The following is a 21,465-nucleotide window of genomic DNA, read 5'->3' as shown; positions in this document are numbered from 1 at the left end:
TTTATATGTCTATGAGGTGTTTTTTATATGCTTTAATACAAACCATGTGCAAATTCATAATAAGTCAACACCATTGCTGAGTATTTTCTGCTTGAAACTGCAGTGAGTCAAAGACAGTCTCAAAAACACAGTTTTAAATCGCTGGTGTTTCTGACGTCACACACTACCTTGTTGATTGGTTAATCAGGGCCGGGTTTCCCGATAACGATGTATTTTAGCTCTTAAGAGCGCTCTCTACGTGCAAGGTTACGAACGCTCGCGGCAATTCCACGCGCGTTTCCCAAAAATGCACTTAACATGTAACGTGCTACTTAAGAGTCGCTGCCCATTCACGAAGTGCTGAAATATAACCTTATATGGATTCCTATTCTGAATGTTTAACCTAATAGTCGTCATCTGTTGTGGATTAGCAATCAAGACAAGTCTATATAAAGCACCTACAGGCGGAGGCACTGACAAAATGGCTGAAAAAAAAAGATACCTTTCAAAAAGATTACATTAAAGAGTGCCCTTACTTAACAGGGAGGAAGATGAAGAGGGGGAAGAGGAGGACGACGACTAAGATGGCATGGGACCACATGATGGCCAACCAAGAAATCGCCAATACATGGCTGGTTTTTGTGCGCGTTATTGACAGATTTTTTTTTAATTCATCCCTATATTGCTCTTGAAGCATATTTTCCACATTACTTCTTTTATATATATTTTTGTTAATTCATTTAATTTAGGTGTGTATTTCTATCTTTTTCTTCCCTTTTTAATTATTTCATTTATAAATTCATGTAAACAAAAAACGAGTAAAATAAAGTGTACAATAAAGTACAATCAAAACATTATTATATTACTTGCGTTGCAGTGTGTTAAATCTAGATAAAAGTGTAATCTGCCGGTTGTCCTGCAGGTGACCTCAGAAATCTGTCTTCTTACGATGCACTTGGGGATGTACGATTACTCCAGAGCACTCGTAGTTCTACGTAGATTTTTAAGTGCTACTTACGCTACGATGCTTTTGGGAAACAGACCATAATATTAAGATCAGTTGTACGATCGTTTTTACGATCAACTTTGGCTTACGATGCTTTTGGGAAACGCAGCCCAGGTCAACGTGTGATCGTCAACGAGTGGATCTCTGTGAGCTGGTGTGAGTGAGTGGAGGCGGGGCTAATTTGCATATTCATCAATTCTCGTATACTAAAAGAGACAAGGGTGTAGAGTTACATTCAAGCTATTTTTTTAGGCATGACAATTTTTTTTCAAGGGAATCTTTTTTTATATAGGTCATTTTGGTGATCAAAGATGCGTTTTAAGGGATAAAATGATAGACTACAAGAGGACTTTTATCATTAGGATACTACATTTACCATATTATGCATGATAACAGATGTACAATAGTCATACATGACAAAAAAACCCAGCAGAAAGCGTAAACAAGATTTATTAGATTTAACAGCTTTAAAAGCAAATTACAAACAATAGGACAAAGATATAAATTATACAATTTCAATAAAACTATTTTTATCGAGATAAATATATGTAGCATTACATTTTCTTGTTCACCATGTTAAAATTTTCACCGAGCGTTTTGCAGTGAATTCTGGGATTGCCTTATCTTCAAACGATACATATAATTCCACCTTTAAATTTCTTCTTTAGAGTAGATCTAAAAATGGTGAGGTGTAGATATATTTTCATCCAAAAGTGAATCATTTTGAGACTTTTAAGGGGGAGTTTACACAACACCGTTTTCAACTAAAAACGCCGAAAGCGTTTTCGGGACCTGAAAATACGAACTTTTGAAAACGGGTTACAAAGTGCAATGTTAAATTTTATAGTCTCCATGTAAACTACAAAAACATGAATTTGTGAAAACAGTGACATCATGCGCATGCGCATTACATGTTCAGTCTATAGGCGTATAGTTTCTTTACAAAGTGATATCGCCATCTACTGGTCTGGCATGAATAATACAGCGTTTTAAGACGTTTTCGCGGATCCATGTGAACTGAGCTTATCATCGTTCGTACACGAAAAACGTTTACATTTTAAGTGCATTGTTCTTGTGTAAACGTACGCTTAGTGTCATAACATTGTGGGTTGTGTTACCTGTGCCATTCGCTGCAGGTGGCTGCTGTTTCCGTGGAAGCTGAGGTGGAGAATCTTCACACCTGGACCAGGAAACACAAACTACATTAACTGTCAGTTCATACAAAACTTCCATTAAAAAATGACTACAAACATGTACTTCTATGAAAAATATTCACAGTGGCCACAAAAACACACATGTAACATGACTGAAAAAAAAATGACAGAATGTTAACGTGGCATCCGCAAACATACTTTTCTGAGCTATTTTTGCAATAACGTTTAACCAACTTGAGTCAAGGAGTCTGCAATAAGTGTCGTTATTAACAAAAGCAAAACTCTTACAAATAATTTTTGATAAATGCAATGAAGCTGAAATAAAATAGAATAAAAAAAATGGCAAAGGATGCAATGTTTATATAAAACTTGGTATATTCTGATTATTTTAAGAACTGTACAGATAAGAAGTTAGAAATATATTAGGGTTTTAATAGTTATAAAAGCAAACACATTTAATATTTAAGTTTGAATTGTTTTGTGTTCAGCCATATTCCCCCAAAAAATGTTTGAGAACTCTAGTATAAGCTAAAACGATATAAAACGTTTGATTTGTCAAAATCTCACACACACACACATATTTGCAGGTCAAAGGTCAGAAACCTCTCTTCAACAAACAGTAGCTCAGTACACTCCTGTGCAAGCCTAACATGTCGCCAATCAAATCTGAATCAATTGCATATTGAAAGGACATCAGTGGAAAGAACACACTGTACTGACATATTGTTGTGCATGACTCTCTACGTATAGACATTGACTTCTCACTTTAGGGTCACGGGGGGTGAGATGTAGTGGCTATTTTTATAGCTCAGGTTGTGTCGAGGGCAGCTCACAGATGGGCAGAGTACAGGACCGGATCATTGAACACCGTTTACACAAACTATACAACTAGTTTTCTATTCCCAATCCCTAGTACTTGCATAGAGCATCTGTGGCCTCTGGCTCCTGTGCTCCTCATCCATTGTTTGAAACTTTATGTCAACTCATTTTTATGTAACGAGTTCCTTTGCTTGTGCGTTTTTGTTTTGTTTTTTGTTCACCTGGTTTTCAGCACATCGCTCATCTTCTGTTCCAGGTCAAGTCTTCTGCTGCGTTCTCTCTCCAGCTCCTGCTTAAGCGTCTCCACATTGGTTTCTTCTCGAAGCTTCCGCAATTCCTCCTCTGAAAAAAACAAAACCAAAACAAGAAAAAATTACCACACACTTCAATTCCTTCTGTATGAAGATCTAGATCTGGATAAGTGTTAACAGGAAGTTTTATGAACACATCTAAATGTTTTCGGACATATACAAGTACCTAGGTGTACACTCTAAAAAAATGCTGGGTTGTTTCAACCCAATTTTGGGTAAAATATGGACAAACCCAAATGTTGGGTTAAAAATGTAATTGAAAAAATTTAACCCAATGGCTGGGTTTGTCCATATTTTACTCAAAAATGGGTTGAAACAACCCAGCATTTTTTAGAGTGTACCATGTAGATAGTTGAGTGATGTTTATTTACATTTATTTTTAGTGATTTTTATTTATTTGGCACATGAATATGGTAATTACACAGTGTAATCATATATCCCAGACAGAAACATAGTGTCGGCCCAGATCTAGCCCACATCTGGTACGTGTTGAATCCACATGTGCCAGATGTGGGCCGTATCTGGGCCGACACTATGTTGCTGTCTGGGGAGTGATGATGGATGTATTCATAATACCAAACTATACTTTTCCATGGGGATTCAAACAAAAAACAAAAACAAAACAGAGTTAATACAGTAAGAAAAAACAAGTTAATAATAGTAATTTTAAATGCTATAGTTAAAACATCTTCATTACCTGTTAGCTGTACAATCCCTCACAATATATGCCCATTTACCCTGGAAACCCATACTTCGATGTCTCTTGTATCACTTCGCCCTCTCTTTTTCTCATGTGATGATTGAGTTCAGATAAATATTTCATTTACATTTATTTACTATGGTACTTAGTAAAGTAGCTTTGTAATAAGCAGCTTAATTTGCGGTCATTCAGTCATTATTGCAAAAATAAACCTCTTTTGGATTATCGGAGAAGTTCCAGCTTTACATCGGTAACAATTTGAAAGTGTTTTCCTCAATAACTCTCCAGTCTTCTCAGTGGTCTAATGTACCGCTGTGAGCCTGCAGCTATGGACTCTACATGGTCTTTGTTCCCAGCTAAGCATTATAAATATTTAAGTGCTAATATGAGCTTTCCCTCATACAGAGAGAGCCATAAAGGAGAGAATAAGATCTGAGCGACCATCAGCGCTCTGTAAAACTCTAGTACCTGAACCCTGAGTTCAGAGAGAGATGACCATTAGTGGAAGTGCTTGTGTGTGACAGATGGTTTCAGAAGAGATGCACATCACTAGAGGAACATCACTGAACATGCAGTCAATTAATCTATAGCGATGTTTCTATTCACAACATTTAGATTTCCACAAGGCTGAACTGCCTAAGCATAGATTCTAACAAAAATAAAAGGCCCAGTGATCCTAATAGCATCCAACCCTTTTTATTGGTGTTAGCTAAGGTTAGCACACAACGCATGAGTTGCTGTTGCTCAAATAAAAGTTTAAACAAACTTGATAATAAACTTGGTGTGTAATGGTAGCCTATATTATTCAATTTCAAAGCAATTTTACTCACAGTTTTCAACTAAAACCAGAAAACTAGCAACTACTCACAACACTTTAGCAAACTACATAGCAAGATGCTAACAGCTACTCTGAAACCCTTAGTAAGTGCATTGCAACTTGGTAACATCCACTTAGAACATCTTAGCAACCACAATGCCCTGGCAACCACTCATAACACCATAATAACCGCACAGCAGTGCGTCGACAACCATTCATAGCATCTTAGCAACGCTAGCATCGAAACCTCCTATAACACCCATAGCGAGAAAATCTAATTAACACTAATTAATTTGTTCGTGCCAATTGTTTTTAAAAAGTAAATAAAGGGTTCTTCAAAGTATTAAAAGTATTTAAATGTTTTTAATCTATTGCTGATGGACAAATCACACAATATACTGAGCCGTGGTGTGTCTCGACGTCTGCACCCAACATCTTTAGATCGGTCTCCATCATTAGACAGGCCACACAGAGATTACGATGCTACAGCAATCAGTTCATCTCTAATTCTCATTGATCTTCATGAGAAAAAAAAAACAATCTCTTCAGGCAGAAAATAATATATTTCTGCCTCCTTTATTATTACTCGAAGGCTGAATGTCTCTGTGATCAGTCTTTTAATATGAACTGCGGAATATGTTGACTGAAATGCTGGAATTGTATGTTAGAAAGACATGTTAGTCATTTCAAAACATACAATATAGAATAGTTGTACACATTTACACTCAGTAGCTTCAGAAGAGCATGATGAGCAGTACAGTGTGTGTCTGGCTATTGTACAGGGTTTTCGTGTAACAGAACCAGCCTATCACGGCCAGAACTGGCCCAATTGAGAAGTTTTGAAGAATGTAACCAAACAGCTGATGGGCCGCATTGACTTCTATAGTGTGAAGAAATAAAATACTATGGAAGTCAATGGGGTACATCAACTTTTTGGTTACCCATATTCTTCAACTGGAAGAATATACTGGTTTGGGAAGATTTCAGATGCTCAACACGTGTGAAGAGACTGCGCCAGCTCCCGTGAAGACTTCAGATGACGCAAACTCTGAACCAACATGCACCAATGCTACATATTTCTAAATGTCATAATCATTTGTTTATCATTTGTTAACAAATTCATTACTTCATTGAGCTCCTTCTTTCTGCATTAAATTACTACATTGTTTAAATTAATACTTTTTTCGATAACTGTGATTTTGTATGGGCCTATTTACATTTCTGAAATACAGAACTTAGACAGTTACCTCTGATAACAGATCACTCTAAATTGTAATGTGGAATTGAATTTGGAACAACTTGAGGGCGAGTATGATGACCGATCATTTTTTGCTTGTTAAGAGTCTCTTCACATCCTGACAGCAATCACTAAGTTAAATGGTCTAAATATATTTATATGTATAATCGTCTGTGGAAGGTGTAGGACCATAAAATGTTCGTCCAATCATCGCCCTCGGAATGATGTCCTACCTGCCTGTCAACGTGTGCATTTTCATACCTCCGCGAATCTGCTCGCGCGGACATCGCGCATCATCAGCGTGTTTCATACTCTGCAGAGTTAGACAGATGTCAGTCACAGAGCACCGCAAACAAACAGCAGCCACCGTTTACAGTTCCTCCTGAACCAAAACAACCAGCTGATATTGCGTTCGCGCCATAACTACTCTCTGAAAATCACCTATACCCCAACTTTGACAAATCTTTACAGTATTGAATGAAACATTTAGCCTATATTTCTATTTCTATTACAGCAATTCCATCTGCTTTTGTTCTTGTCAGGGACAATATCTTCAAGTAGAAGGATGCCACCTGAAAATTAGCTTCATAAATGTTGTCTTATAAAACAATACTTATCTTATAACAACAGCCTTTAACTTTGACTGTATTAACAATATAGAAAGGCTTCTAGTATGTTTTTTATTATTATTATTATTATTATTATTATAGTACCGGGTATGAATTAGCAATAGATTCTTGTAAAAGAAATAAGCAATATGAAACCTATCAAGTAAGTAAGAATGCTGGGAAGGTCATGAAATATATATATCCCAATCTGTCTCTGCCTCTTTTTCATTCCTTCTTCCTCTCCCGACACTCTCGTTCTCTCTTAGTAATAATAGCCCTTCACAATGTGCTTCACGATCTCTCTCTCTCTCTCAATGCCAGTAGATTCACAGCACCCCGCAGACAAGAGACGCCATAAGGCACCAATAACAGAAGTGGAGTGATATACTGTAGTACTGATAGTCCTCCATCCTGCACAACAGAGCCATTTCAGAATGACCACAAACACCAGACAGACAAATAGAGATACGAGTCATTATGTCTGAGGTATGTTATGAGTATACATTGCATTTTAGTCACAGAATCTGGAGACTGAACTTAACTTATGCTATTTGTATACTATGTATAGGTTGAAATTTGAAAGAATATATATATAATTCATCTGTGCTCAATTCAAATGGTAATGTAATAATATCAAGGTAATACCTAATCAAGTTAGTTTGAAAATTATGTCATGAAAATAATGTCATTACATTCTCATGTCGTTCCAAACCCGTCGGGCTTCCGTTCATCTTCGGAACTCAAATGAAGATCTTTTTTTAATGAAATCTGAGAGTTTTATGTCCCTCCATAGACAGAACTACCACTTTGACACTTAAAAATGTTCATAAAGAGTTCATAAAACTTATCCGTATGAATTGAGCGGTTTAATAAAAAGCCTAAATTAAATCTGTTCATCATATAAAGCGATCTAGTCTCTTCAGAAAATTTAGACCAAACCGCTCAATTCATATGGATTAGTTTGACGAACACTTCATGAACTTTTTGAAGTGTCAAAGTGGTCGTTTTGTAGCCGTCTTTGGAGGGACAGAAAGCTCTCAGATTTTATTGAAAACGTAATTTGTCTTCTGAAGGTGAACGAAAGTCTTACGGGTTTGGAACGACATGAGGGGGGAGTAATTAATGACAGAATGTCCATTCTTAGGTAAACTATTCCTTTAAAGGGTTAGTTAACACAAAAAGACAGCATTTACTCACCCTCATATTGTACCAAATCCAAAAGATTTTCATTCATCTTCAGAACACAAGTTAAGACATTTTTTTTTTATCTCTTTGACACAAGAGATTTCTGGTTTCAAGCTACAAACGGTCCGCTTTCATGTGATCAGGCACACATTAAGCTATGTGGAAGTGAAGATATTTTGTGAATATAGACTGCAATCACATTGATTAATAAAATTTGGATTAAACACTAGAGTCTCACTCACATGGATTATTTATTATGCCTATATTATTTTAAAAGTTTTCATTACCTAGACTTTCAGGTTCCTCAAGTTCCTAAGCTTTTCCAGATCAGTACGTCTACCTTCGTTTGTTTCGCCAAGTGTATAGTGTATAGCACATTCAAAAAAACAAATCGGGATCACATTGGATTAGGGTCCAATTTTCACTTTTAACTGTTAACTACGACTTTTGTCTAAAAAAAACCTCCTAATTACGGCTTATTAATAGTCAGTAAGGTAGTTGTTAAGTTTTGGTGTTGGGTAGGGTTAAGGGATGTAGAATATGGTCATGCAGAATAAGCATTAATATGTGCTTTATAAGTACTAATAAACAGCCAATATCCTAGTAATATGCATGCTAATAAGCAACTAGTTAATAGTGAGAGTTAGACCCTAAACTAAAGTTTTTCCAAAATCGGATATAGTCAACAAATCAGAATTGAGCATCAAGTGGCCATATTATCTCTTAGCAGTCCGGATGCATAGCACGTAATCATATATAGCTGGTCTAAGGCTAGTTTAGATCAATTAGAAAATGTCTCTCATCTCTAGCAATTTACCAAAAATAAAATATAAATTGCATATGATGTATTTACAAAAAAACAAACGATATTTACCCAAAATAAAGGCATCTGATTTATTGCTGACGCATACCTTAATATCCAAGTTAGAACACCGTGATAAATGAGCACAAATACAAACAAGCTAATTCCATCTCCACCTATCAGACCATATAAAAGATTCAGGAGCTGTTACACACACTCACACCAGACTAGCCATGTAAGGCTAAAAGGTGCATCCATCCTCATCCGTAATTCCCTAAATAAAACCTTGTTGACTTCCTCTGCTAATGGTTTCACACTGGACCAATATGATTGTTGCTAGAACGACACAGTCACACCACAGATTTCTTTGAGAGCACCAATTATACAAAAACTCAGGCCAGCCCATTTATATTGCAGTGCCGGATCCTGACATAGGCGATACCGGATTGCGCCCACTCTCAGTTCTGCTTGCCACTTTAATTAAATGTATTTTAGTTTCTTTTTTTTATAGATCACTTTTATGGAAACTCCATGTGCCATTCTTTTTCCCCCCCAGCAGCCAACCGCCACATCGCTGTAACTTCTGCTGCTGTCTGTGCAAACCAAACATAGCGGGCGATAGATCTTATATTAATAACACTGTACTGCAAAGATTGAGTTAATAAAATCAGTAAAATCCCAAAACAAATACAAATAAAGGGCCACCAGTAATTTTAGTTTCTAAAGAACACAAGGCTCTTTGGTTTCATGACCAACAAATCACTCTTCATAATGATTATGAAAGTGATTTCTTAGAAAGGAAGAGACTGTTATGCCAACATGTAAAGACAGCAACTAATCAATTTCATGATTTCATAATAGTTAGGCAAGGAATAAACAACCGAGGGCATGCCATCGGAGCTGTGTAAATTTCGTTGACGAATAATTTGTCATTATTTTGGTCAACGGCATTTTGAATGCCAAAATCTAGTGACATTTTCGTCAATGAATTTAAAAAAAACTAGATGGACGATTTGAGAAGAGATCCAGTCAGAACTGATGTCCTGTGTGTGTAGCGCACATATGAATTGTAATGTGCTGATCTACCCTGCGGGACATGAGTTGGCACGCGCTTGATGCATGTCTCATAAAACGTTAAACAATTTAAACATCTGGGAGAAAGAGAAGAGAAGACATATGGATAGACCTGAATAAGCGTGACCACACAAAAGAGAACTAAACCAATTCATATGACTAAAAAATTACTAAAACTAAATTGAATTTTAGTCAAAAGACTATGAACGTCTTTTGATTATCCCCAAAAGACTATGAATAAAACTAAATCTGTCAATATTAACACTGCATTGGAGACTAACTTTGATAAAGTTTGGATCACTCATTCTTTTTTTTCCTGTTTATTACTGTGAAGCTGCTTTGAAACAATCTGTATTGTATAAATCGCTATATAAATAAAGGTGACTATATAGGTGACGACTTGACTAACCAGTTAAAGATTCTTTGAAATCAGATTTATGATTTTATCATAAAGAACTGTGTGCTGACCAACCTCAAACATAACCTAAAGCAAAGGTCACAAGCGGTCACTTGTGGGTTGCTGATCTTAGGAAGCTTACAAGTGCTCTTACTAAGCATGGCAGCGATTCATGTAAACCTATTAAGAGCACAGCAGAGATGAATGAACATATAGCCTGGAGAAATACTAACACCGCTAACAAAGCAAACAAACAGCTCCCTGTTAGCTGAGAACAAACATTCTTGTCAGTTTCCCTCTCATTTGTTCTCTGCTTGTGTAATTAGCATTGACCAGTGGCCTGGTTTGATGTTCTGGTAATACTGCCACTCTGGATTGCATCATGGTACTATAGCTTTGGGCATGACCTGTTTTACTGTTGTCACAACTAGAGGTCGACCGATAGTGGATTTTACCGATAACGATAGCTACGTTGGGCCATACTTGCCGATAACCGATTAATGAACCGATAGTTTTTAAAATTGATACTGGATAAAAACAAACATAACACTCCAAGTAAAACAGTGCTGAACTTTATTATAAAAATAAAAAAAACTGTATTGAACCATGAAAACATGCTAAATGAAATAAATATATAAATGTGAATAAATATTTAAGTCAATAAAAGACATTCATTCAAACTGAAACAAAAAGTAATACTCTAAATAACAAATAAAACCAGTTACAATCAAAATTTAACTATTTAACTGTTCTTTTCAAGCCAACTTAATTAATAAAAAAGTAACAAAATTTTTATTAAAGTGAAGATGAAAAAAAAAATAAATAACCGAAATCGAATGCTTTTCTGATTCGTTTATGTTTCTGTCGGCTGTATGAACATAGCAGTTTGCTTACGTCTCTAGCTTTAAATATGCAGCTTCTCTGCATATTTAATGCATAAAAGTGACCAGCTGGATATGAACTAATGCAAATAGAGGTAACAATTGTGACATTAAACATTCGGGTCGGACTTACGTTTATGTTTGTCAGTGTTTTAACCGCTTGAGGTAGGCTACTACTAATGTTAGCGTCCTCTCAGCCTCGAAAGCAAACAAACATACTGTTGTGCTGTTCTTTCTCTACTAATGCAGCATTTAGTCAACAAATTTATCACTTTATAATGATATGACAATGTACTGTATACATACATTTGAGCTGTCGGTGCTTTAAACGCGCGTCTGATGTCAGCGCTCTCCGCGCAGCATGTGCTCTCAGTGCAGCACGCAGAATCACGTGTCGAAGTAAACAACACGAGGCACGAGTTTTTATTACACCTCTAGAGGCCGCTCTTGTACTGCATCATGCCAGCAGAGCCTTCTCAGCTCTTACACTGTGTATTGAATGACAGCGCGCGCTTCTCAGCCGCTCCAGCAATGGACGCAACCAGGAAAAACTATCGGTATATATTTTTGCCGATAACGATAGTTCCACCAGTCAACAATCGGTGCCGATTAATCGGCAAAACCGATGAATCGGTCGACCTCTAGTCACAACACTCCATCAAACTCTCAGCCAGTGCATTATGTGTGGATGCCACTAGACAAGTATACCAATTATCGTAAATACCACACCTTTAAAAAGTAACTGTAGTAAGAACGTATAATTAGTAATACAGATCTGAGACCCTAGGAAATAGAACACACAAAAATGAGATTACGGCCATCACTTACTCAACATTCCAAACTTCTTTGGCTTATTTCTTCTGTAGAGCACAGAAGGAACAAAGTATTTGCATTGCTGCTATTTTTATTAAATTACAATTGATTTTCAATTATTGAATTCCATGTACTATAAAGTAATCCTTGCGCACAAAATTCCACGTCTTCTATATTTTTGTGTGAAAAACAGATGGAAATGTAAGTCTAAATGTTAAAAGTCAAACTGGTCTGAATGATTCATTCACAAATCTGACAGATTATGTTCTTGAAATAAGCTCACTGACTTGGTTAACTGCTCACTGGAAAGGAAGATTACCAGTGAAAACCGTATTACATTTCAGTCGGTTTCTCACATATGGCTTCAGAAGACATTTGTGATGGTTATATTATGCCTTTGAGTCCTTGTATAAGCTTAAAAGCTTATATTCCCATGAACTGTAATTCCAAAGAAAAGAGCGACCAGAATTTCTCTTTAGGCACAAGGGTCAATTATGAGAGAATTAAAATTTTTGTGTGAACTATTACCTTAAATCAACTCTTTCAACAAGAAGAATGGAATCAAGAGCTTGACTAAAATGGTGTTGCCCACTTACTTAGGCTAAGGTTGCCTTTGAGGTCATCTGTGACTCCATCGCAGAAGAAATTCATATCTGAGAGATAGGCCTCCATCTTGCCCCGATGCATCAAGAACTCATGAACAATCGAAGTCAGGCAGTGGCTCTAATGTTCAAGCATAGTTGCCTTCAGTCATCAAGGCCTCAGTGATTTTTTCACTCCACAAACAAAAATAAATGTCCTTAAAATTCATCTTTGCCTCTTAGTGCACCAAATACCTATGGTCAGTTTTGCCTGTTGTGAACTTATCCAAATGGCAGGATCCATTTGTAGAATCCTGATGTAGAATCTAGAAGCTGGCATCCAATAGATTGTATATGTCCCTTACTGCAACCCTCAAAACAACAATCATATTACGCAGCTAAGCAGACTGGATCTAAACCCTGACGGTAAATTGAGCAGGAAAACTGCTGTTCCCTAATGATTGAGGTGAAACAAAAGCTCTATTCATCAGAGAAAACCATTGGCCCGTACTTTTCACATTCATTCGGTCTATATGCTTCCATGACTTCATGTGGTTCAGGGTTGTCAATGACCATACTGTAGTTTAAAAAGAATCCATTTGAATTTTTTCCATTCATAATTTGCATGCTCAAAGAGTTTGGTGTAGCTTTATTTAAATCAGCCACTACTTGTGACACCTATTCATAACCCTAACAGAATTACACCATTAGGAACGAGGGTTTGAGTTCCTCTAAACATTTTTGCAAATATCTTTTCCTTGCTTCAACAGCATCAGTTTAACTTTGATATTGTTTTATATAATGCCAATGGGGACCATTATCCTTCGTTTTGAATTCAAATGTCAAGGGACTTGTCATATATGTATTTTGCAAGAGCAAGCAGATACTGTCTTTAAAGACAAATACAGAGGGCAACGCTTCTGCTATTCCATACCAACATCCTGTTTCTAAGAAACTTCCTGAGATGTAGCTCATCTGTCTGTGGGTACACAAGAAAAGACTACTTCCTGCACATCAAAGTCAGAACACCATATCAGTCACCATGTCAATCATCATTTTCCACTTTGATATCATCAAAGGTGCTCAGATAGCATAGGATGACCATTGCTTTGTTTGTGCTCCATTGTTTTATTAAGCAGGGCTCAAATATTGTTGTCTTGGTTTAGAGACCTTTAAAGACCACATAAACATAGCCTTGGTTGGACACATTACTTGACATCTCAGACCACAGTCTATTTCCACTGTACAGAAGGTGATAATTACCTCAACCACAGATCAGCAGGCATCTTCAACCAATAAGAGAATTTGCAATAACTTTATAAAAGCTCAGAACTGAGCCATCATTCGAAATATCTCTATGTTTGAAATAAATGCTGCAACAAAATATTTCTGTTTCAGGGGATTGAAATGGTTTGGATCAACAGGTCTTGGCTTTAATTTAGTTTTGCCTTATCTAGAGGTCAGGTTTTGGTCTGGCTCTTAGGGTGTCTGGTATTAGTCTGGGTCTAACATTGTGTCTACACCGGATGTGACCGTTGACGCGTCGCAGCATTGCAACGCTCGTGTCCGGAGTATACACAGTGTAAGGCGGTCTGCTATGTGTTTGGTTCTGAGTCTTAGAGGGAGGGGCTCTCTAGTCTCTCTCTCTAGGGCCCATTAGTGTGGGCTCTTATTGGTCTGAATCTTAGGGGGTCTGTTATTGATTTGGGTCTGGGTATTAGAATGCGTGGTATACTGGTGTTGGTAAGGGCCTTAGGTGGTGGTCTAGTATTGTTCTGGGGTTTTGGGGCCTGGTATTGATTTGAGTCTTTGGGAGTCTGTAACTGCTCTAAGTCTTAAGGGATCTGGTATTGGTTTGGGTCTTAATCTGTAATTAGTTTTGTTTTATTTTGAGTCTTTGGTTGTCTAAAATTGGTCTTAGTCTTACAGTAGGTATTTTATAAACGGTCTGGGCCTTAAAGGGGTCATATAATGGTACATGCACATTTACAAGTTGATTGTACTGAAATGTGTGTTGGCAGTGCCTGTACACAACCATCATATAATGATAAAAATCCATCCAGTGTTTTTTTTTTTTTTAAATCTCCTTATATGTTTCCCCTTGTCTCAAATCGAGCTGTCTGACCGTGTGACGTCACACGGTCGGACGCCCCTCCCACGATTGTTAATTGACAGCGGCGTTTCAACACAGATCCCTGAGCGAGCTGTCATCATAGTCCGCCATTGTTGATACGCTGGAGCAGAATGGCATCTAAGCGATTGTGGTGTTCTGTTCTTGGGTGTAATAACGAACACAGCAGTCATTTTGATGTTCCTAAATCCGAACCGCTGAAGACGCAGTGGCTGAGTTTTGTTTTCGAAGGGAATATTCCCCACGATCAACGTCAATGCTTTCATGTTTGCACGAATCATTTCTCACCAGACTGCTTTATAAACGAGAGTCAGTATAAAGCTGGTTTTGCTAAGAAGCTGCTCCTGAAAAAAGAATCGGTATCAACTATTTGTGTTCCTGCTGCACCTCCAGAAGAAGTGAATGTAAAGTTTTATTCATCACTGACAAGCCTACATTTACCGAAAAAAGCTTTTTCATGACCATTAGCTGTAACATCAATCTGTCAATGAACTAACATATACATCAGTAAACACATACTGTAGCGTTCATATCTCACTACTCTACCCTGCCAGTACATACAAAGATAGATCAAAGTGACATTACGTTAACCAACCATTCAGAAACGTCCTGTTCGAGCCTTAATTGTCGAACTTCTTCGGGGCCGTCATCTTGTTCTGGGTCCGACTCCGGTTCAAATTGATACGGTTGGACAGATGTGTCCTCAGAGACTCCATTCTTGGAGTGCTCGCCATTCTTTCTCCAAAATATACCCTGAACTGTTGTCAAGGCAACACTACGTGTGTTGTGTCAAAACGGCCCACTTAACAGAGGGGTGGAATGAGCAAAGCTCATTATCATTTAAAGACACATGCACTTAAATGGCGGGCTGAAAACAGAGCTGTTTTTGACCAGGTAAAATTAACGTTTTCTTACAATACTAATGAGAATTTTTAATTAAAGTATATTACAAACTTTTCATTTAGACCCTAAAGAATCATATTAACTTGGCATTATATGACCCCTTTATGGGGTCTGGTATTGTTTTGGGCCTTACGGTGTCTGGCATTAATCATCTTTTGGGAGTTTGTTTTGTTTAAAGTCTTTGGTTGCCTAGAATTGGTCTTCGTCTTTGGTATTAGAGTGGCTCTGGGTCTTAAGGGGCCAGGTATTATTTTGGGCCTTTGGGTGTCTGGTATTAGTCTTGGTCTTTTGGGAGTTTGGTACGGTTCTAGGTCTTAGGGGGTCTGGCAATTGAAGACTTTGCTATATTACTATATACATTATTATGGTTGAAGAGAACATTCGAATATAGTAAAAATTCTAATGTCAAAGCTACAATATTCCAGTAAACAAATGCCTGAATGGACTATTCTGCTGTCATCACCAATCTTTAATTATTCATGGTGAAATCTCTGAGACACTGTTCTTGGTTTTGAGAGCCCAGGCCTATTGGTTGGCGTATTGTTGTACTGTGATGTTAGCTGCCTTTCACAGCAGTGAACCTCTCGTTCCTCCGAGAGAAAACATAAGCTTTCTCTCTCTGCGTCAGCGCCAGCCTTTCAGTGCAACAATAAACCCCTAAGTGAATGCCGCGGTCGCATGGTAACCTGCCTGAAAGAAATAGAAAGTGGAGGAGATGGTGTGGGTGTAGTACATAAGAGACAGTCTCTCAGAGTTTGGGAGGAAGAAAATTAGAGGAGTACTGAGGGAAATGACATTGGCATGTTGTTTCCGTAAATAGCAGAAAACCCCAGCAGGTTTAGGCCATTTGAGCCACCAGGCTTCTGGCGGCATTTATCACTACAATGTATGGGGCGCATCTGCGGGGGGCAAACTACCAAGACTACTGAGTTTTTAGAGGTATAATGAAAGTCATTTTCATGTATTATTCTCTTTTAACATTGCTGTTTTCTCTTTCTGCTGTTTCATTCTCTTTTGTCTATCTATCCTCTGTAAAAGAGCTCTGGATCAATGTTAGCCCACTCACTGGCCTAATTCTGTCCCGCTCTTCAGCTGATATTTTACAGGCTGTCACAGTTCCTGCCAGCGGCACCACTGTCATACTAATTATGAGTCAAGGCCACAGTGAGGGGACAAATCTGACAAGCAACCAACGATTCTTTATCACTTTGGAGTTTGTAAAGAGAAAATTATTTTTTTTACATGTCTATAGAAATGTGAGAGATGCTTGCCCATATAAAACAAGCCTGCTAGGTTGTTTCCAGGTGTTGCTATGAGATTGTTGAAATATGAAAGGCGTTCTGAAATGTTGCTTGTGAATTGTTGTGTTGTTACTAGGAGGTTCTGAGTGATTGATATCATATTCTAAACTTTATATTCTAAAACCTACACATGACTCTGGTCTCTTCTTCAATTTTGTTTGTTTCACTGATCATAAGGCTAACCGCTTAAAGTAATCTTTACTGATATTTGGTTGATCTTATACTACTGTACTGTAAATAAAGGGCCTTAAATGACATAATAAGTGGTTTATGGCATGTTCAAATTTCTTTCAGGAAACCTTATTGTCTATTGTGTTTTTTTCTGTAGGGAGGAAAAGGAAATAGGAGACAGAAAACATGGGTTATAAATAACAGTAAAAGAGAATAGCTAATTTCAGAGCAGTCTGGTGTTAAGCAGTGCAATTGAGATTAAATAATGCAAGAAAAGGAATCCTCAGCTGTGATGTGTCTTCACAAGGAACTGTTATGTAACACTCCTTCCCACACATATGTTATGAATATTGTGAGTGGTATTTTTCAAAGGCCTCAGATAAATTATGATTGGATTTTCTTTGTGTCCCAGAGAGCTTCCATGCATTACTTAAATGGAGTCAATAAACTGAAATATGTCAGATTTATATGTTTGAATCAGCATTTTCATGTGTGGGTTTTGTGTGTGCTCCCAGAGAGAAGGCAATGAACTTCTCATCTCTTAATCTCATTACCTAACCCTAACAGACATGTGACACTGCAACAAACACACATATGGTGCCACGACTCAATCATGTCTATAAATCACATCATAAAACCAATCAATATACAGTGCGGTTCAAAAATCTGACACCACATTGAATGTAGGATTTAAAATGTAATATCTAACATACTAAATTAAATAATAGTAAATACAAATTAAATAATAGGGCTGCCCCAGACTAAAATTTTAAGCCATTAGTCGACAAGTCGGATGTTTATGATATTAATTTAATTACTTGTATACTTGGGGAGTGGCATCGGAAAATGGTTAGTTTCAGGGCAGAGAAAGCATTTGTAATATAAATTAAGCACTCAAGCGCACACATAAAGCTTGCAGAAAGGCACAGGCCAAAGTAATGATGTCAGGAAAAAAAACAGCAAGGCTGTCTGAACATTTTAACAATTTTTATTTAACAATATATTAATAAATAGCGATTTCTGAGTCAGTGTCGGCTGCAAAGATAAAGCGCCTTTAGAGGTTAATACTCTAAGAGGTTAATAATATATTAAATTAACACTGAAATTTAATAGAATTAAATGTATGTCCTGTACTTACTTGTTCTGAGCTCCGTGGAAAACGTCTCTAAAACTAAAGAAACATTTCTACACGTGAAACAATAAGCTACTAAACACACTATTACGATAGTATATGATTTGTGTGCGATTTCCATGCGATTTGGTGTATTTTCATATCAATAAAGAATGTTTACATTATAAATGCTAAGCAAGTGTAGCGATTAGCTACTTATAAAAGAGAATAACGTAGAATATTTCAACAACATTATTGACTAAAATCCACATAAGATTGCAATTGTTGTTTAAAGGTGCCATGTGTAAAAATTGAGGTAAAAATATCCAAAAAATGAGCTACACGCATCAAAAGAATGAGAAGAAATAAGGGCAATGATGTCATTAAAAAAATGTCAAGTTATAGTGCTGCAGAGATATCAACCTTAATTAGCATTAGCATTACTAGCCACGGCCCGACAGGTGTTGTAATACCAGTTTCGGCCATGGGAGGCGGTATGCGGGGCAACATAACCACCAGCCAACCCTGCAATACACGAATAACTCGCACAGCTTGTGGGCGTACTTGAACCTGATGTCTATCGTGTGGAAAGTACAGCCACAGCCCACTACTTCATTTCAATTCAGGGAAGAGAGCGGAAGGATGGCTGAAGCCTTTGGCAAGAGACCCCTACAACCACCGCGCTCTGAAGCACAAATCAGATCAGATAAGAAAAGGACCGCTCGCCACGGTCCGGGCTCGAAAGCGCGGGGGACGGCGAGCGAACTGCAGCGCAAAGCCCTGTTTTACAACGTTCAGCACCCATTCTGACACGCCCGGGATCGCTCCCCATGCTTTCGCACGGATATCTAGGGGCAGAATGGTCTCCGTGTTCTGACCGCCGCACTGCGCGGGATCGAGAAACTGAAACGGAGGTATCAACACGGCGCGCGCGCCCTCGTTGTCTGAAGAGTGCTGCTCGCTGACGACAGCAGCCGGCTGTTTCACATTCAATGACTCGGTCGCTAAGGACGGAGAACAATTTGTGGCGCGAACAGGTCATGTGTAGCCTACTGTATCTTTCAACAGTGTTCGTGTTTTTTTTTACTATATAGTAGAGATGATCGGTTCACGTGCGCTGTCTGATGTTTACTGCATCACTCGACATGGAGAGGTTGGGTAAAGTAATAATTACAAGAGCTTCACGGTTATCAGATACAAGCATTCAACTGCCCTGTAGTATATATATATATATATATATAAATATAGGTTATTTGTGTTTGTGCACGTGATATCAGGAAGCAATATAATAACGTTACCTGTAATACACACATGATGGCGATGCGCAAATCGAGTGTGTGTGTGTGTGTGTGTGTGTGTCACAAATCATTATTGTTTCTTCAACTTATTAAAATATCTTACTTTACTGCAACTATCTGTTTCTGCTTCTTTATCATATTTATAGTGTGTGATTTATAGAATACCATATCCTACATCACATATTTTGATATGTGAGGTATACTGCCCCCATCTGGTATGGAATGTGGAGTATGACTTGATTTTTTTTGCCAGACAATTACACATGGCACCTTTAAAGTGAGTTTTAAGTAAGAGTAAAATGAATCTTTAAAATTGTGTAATGTAGCTTGATGCTATCCTGTCATGCCAGGAACATTTGTTAAAATAATTCACATAAGGTCCCAAGAATACACGTTTTTTAAATTTTTTTTTAACTTAATAGGTGGATTATATAGGGATCAAGATAGGTGGTAGGTGGGCAAGCCATGTAATGCCAGAATTAAGGATAATAATGGCTGAATACAAACAAAAGAATAATGATAAAAGAATAATGAAGATTATGTCAGAAGTGTGAAAGGTTTGTCCAGTGAGAACAATAGAAACATGAATGGGGCAGTTCACCACACCAGATATTGGCAATAGACTGCAAGTGGGTGTTTACAGGGCAATAATATATTTGATTAGCATATTATCAGCGTTCTCTAAAAACTCACATGACATGGTCTTATAAAATGTTTCATAAAATTCATAGTTTTAGAGATTTAAAGTGAAGCATGACGACATTTGTGGCTTATGTTTCATCGTATTTCTGAGTTGCTACACTACAGGCACCTCATATTTTTATACATTTAAAATATATATTGTTAATATTTTTAAAGATAATATATATCCATAATAATGTAAATCTGAGTCTTGAACTGTAAAGTCTCAAGTGTTGGCTTTCTAAATACAGTAGAGCAGCAACCTTTTTTATTTTGGGCATGTAATTTATGCCCCACTTGCCAAAATGGGGTGTGTGGGAGAAGGGGTTAAACAAATCTGAAGTCCAAATATGTTTGTTACATATGTTACATCTCTAAGTTTGAGGAAAAACAATACTGGAGACAAGAATGTAACATGGAGTGCCTGTGATGTCAGCACAACTACTCTGTGATGACTGGCAACACATTGTTAAATGGGTCAGAGCCTTAAGACGGGAACACACGGGATAAACACAGACACAAACACACACGCTTAAAATAGACTCTCTTATGTGGAAATTGATGTCAGCAGAGGGTAAAACCCAGCGTCTGTTCCACACACACTCCCATCAACAATATCTGTAGTTTAACTGGTAGATCATGGCGCGGTCAGCAAACATAATATAGGTTCAACTCCTAGTGGTGTTGGCGAGTGCCTCAATGTTAAATATGTGCTTCGTTGAATGAACCGAAGCAAAAGATGAAATGAAAACCATGATTTTCTTGTCCATGAAACAATTAAGTTAGTCTTATACAGAATTTCCAAATACAATATAAAAAGTAGAAGGTGATTTACACTGTCAAGCTACACAAATGAGAGAGAAGCTCAATAAAAAAGCATCCCAAAGGCAGCCCATATGACTCATCAACTATATTTCAAGAAGCGATAGCTTTGTGTGAGGAATAAAAAAAAAGTTGTTATGCACAGAAAATCTTGAACTCTGCAGCTCTTATTCAGCTCACAAATCTCATTCATTCACTTGTGTTCAATGAAAAATTTTAAGCTTTAGACATGTTCCCCAAGTCTTAGACCTACTTCAAAAGACTTGTACACTTTGAAGATGTACACTTTGATTATATCATATAAATCTTTAGCTCAAATCATAAAAAAAAACACTGATCTGGTCCAGCTAACGTCATGTGTGTTCAATAGTGAACAAACTTGCTCTTTGGAATATACAACAGGGCTCATAACACTGCCTCTATCAAAACAGTGAATGGCTGTTTTAGCTAAAAGGCAGGACTATAACATAAGTTCTAGCACTGTAATTTTTCCTATTCATATGCATGATACTGTATGCATATTCGCACACCAGAGCGCACAGATATGGTTAAAACTGTGTTTCCTGAAAAAAATCCTCAGTTCTGATGCTCTAGCAGCTTCACTCCTTAATCCCTTTCCTACTTCATATTTTATATCCCTCTCCCCATTCATTTTCCTCTAGCTTATGTGCTGTCTCACTCCC

At 37.5% G+C, this 21,465-nt stretch overlaps 1 protein-coding gene across 3 annotated transcripts in view; it reads right to left on the bottom strand.

The window, feature by feature from the left end:
- gramd4a (GRAM domain containing 4a) overlaps positions 1 to 21,465 on the bottom strand; it is a 57,498-nt gene that overhangs the window by 17,253 nt on the left and 18,780 nt on the right. For all 3 annotated transcript variants that reach the window (XM_079622148.1, XM_079622149.1, XM_079622150.1), the window contains 2 exons: positions 3,180 to 3,300; positions 2,104 to 2,165 (listed from right to left, as the gene is read on the bottom strand). In XM_079622148.1, the coding sequence (XP_079478274.1) occupies positions 2,104 to 2,165; positions 3,180 to 3,300 (183 nt within the window). The remainder of the gene's footprint in view (positions 1 to 2,103; positions 2,166 to 3,179; positions 3,301 to 21,465) is intronic.

The sequence above is a fragment of the Phoxinus phoxinus genome (assembly GCF_949152265.1).
Source record: "Phoxinus phoxinus genome assembly, chromosome: 9".
NCBI lineage: Eukaryota > Metazoa > Chordata > Actinopteri > Cypriniformes > Leuciscidae > Phoxinus > Phoxinus phoxinus.
Note: the sequence above shows the minus strand (reverse complement) of the source record. Positions and strands in the feature narration are given on the sequence as shown.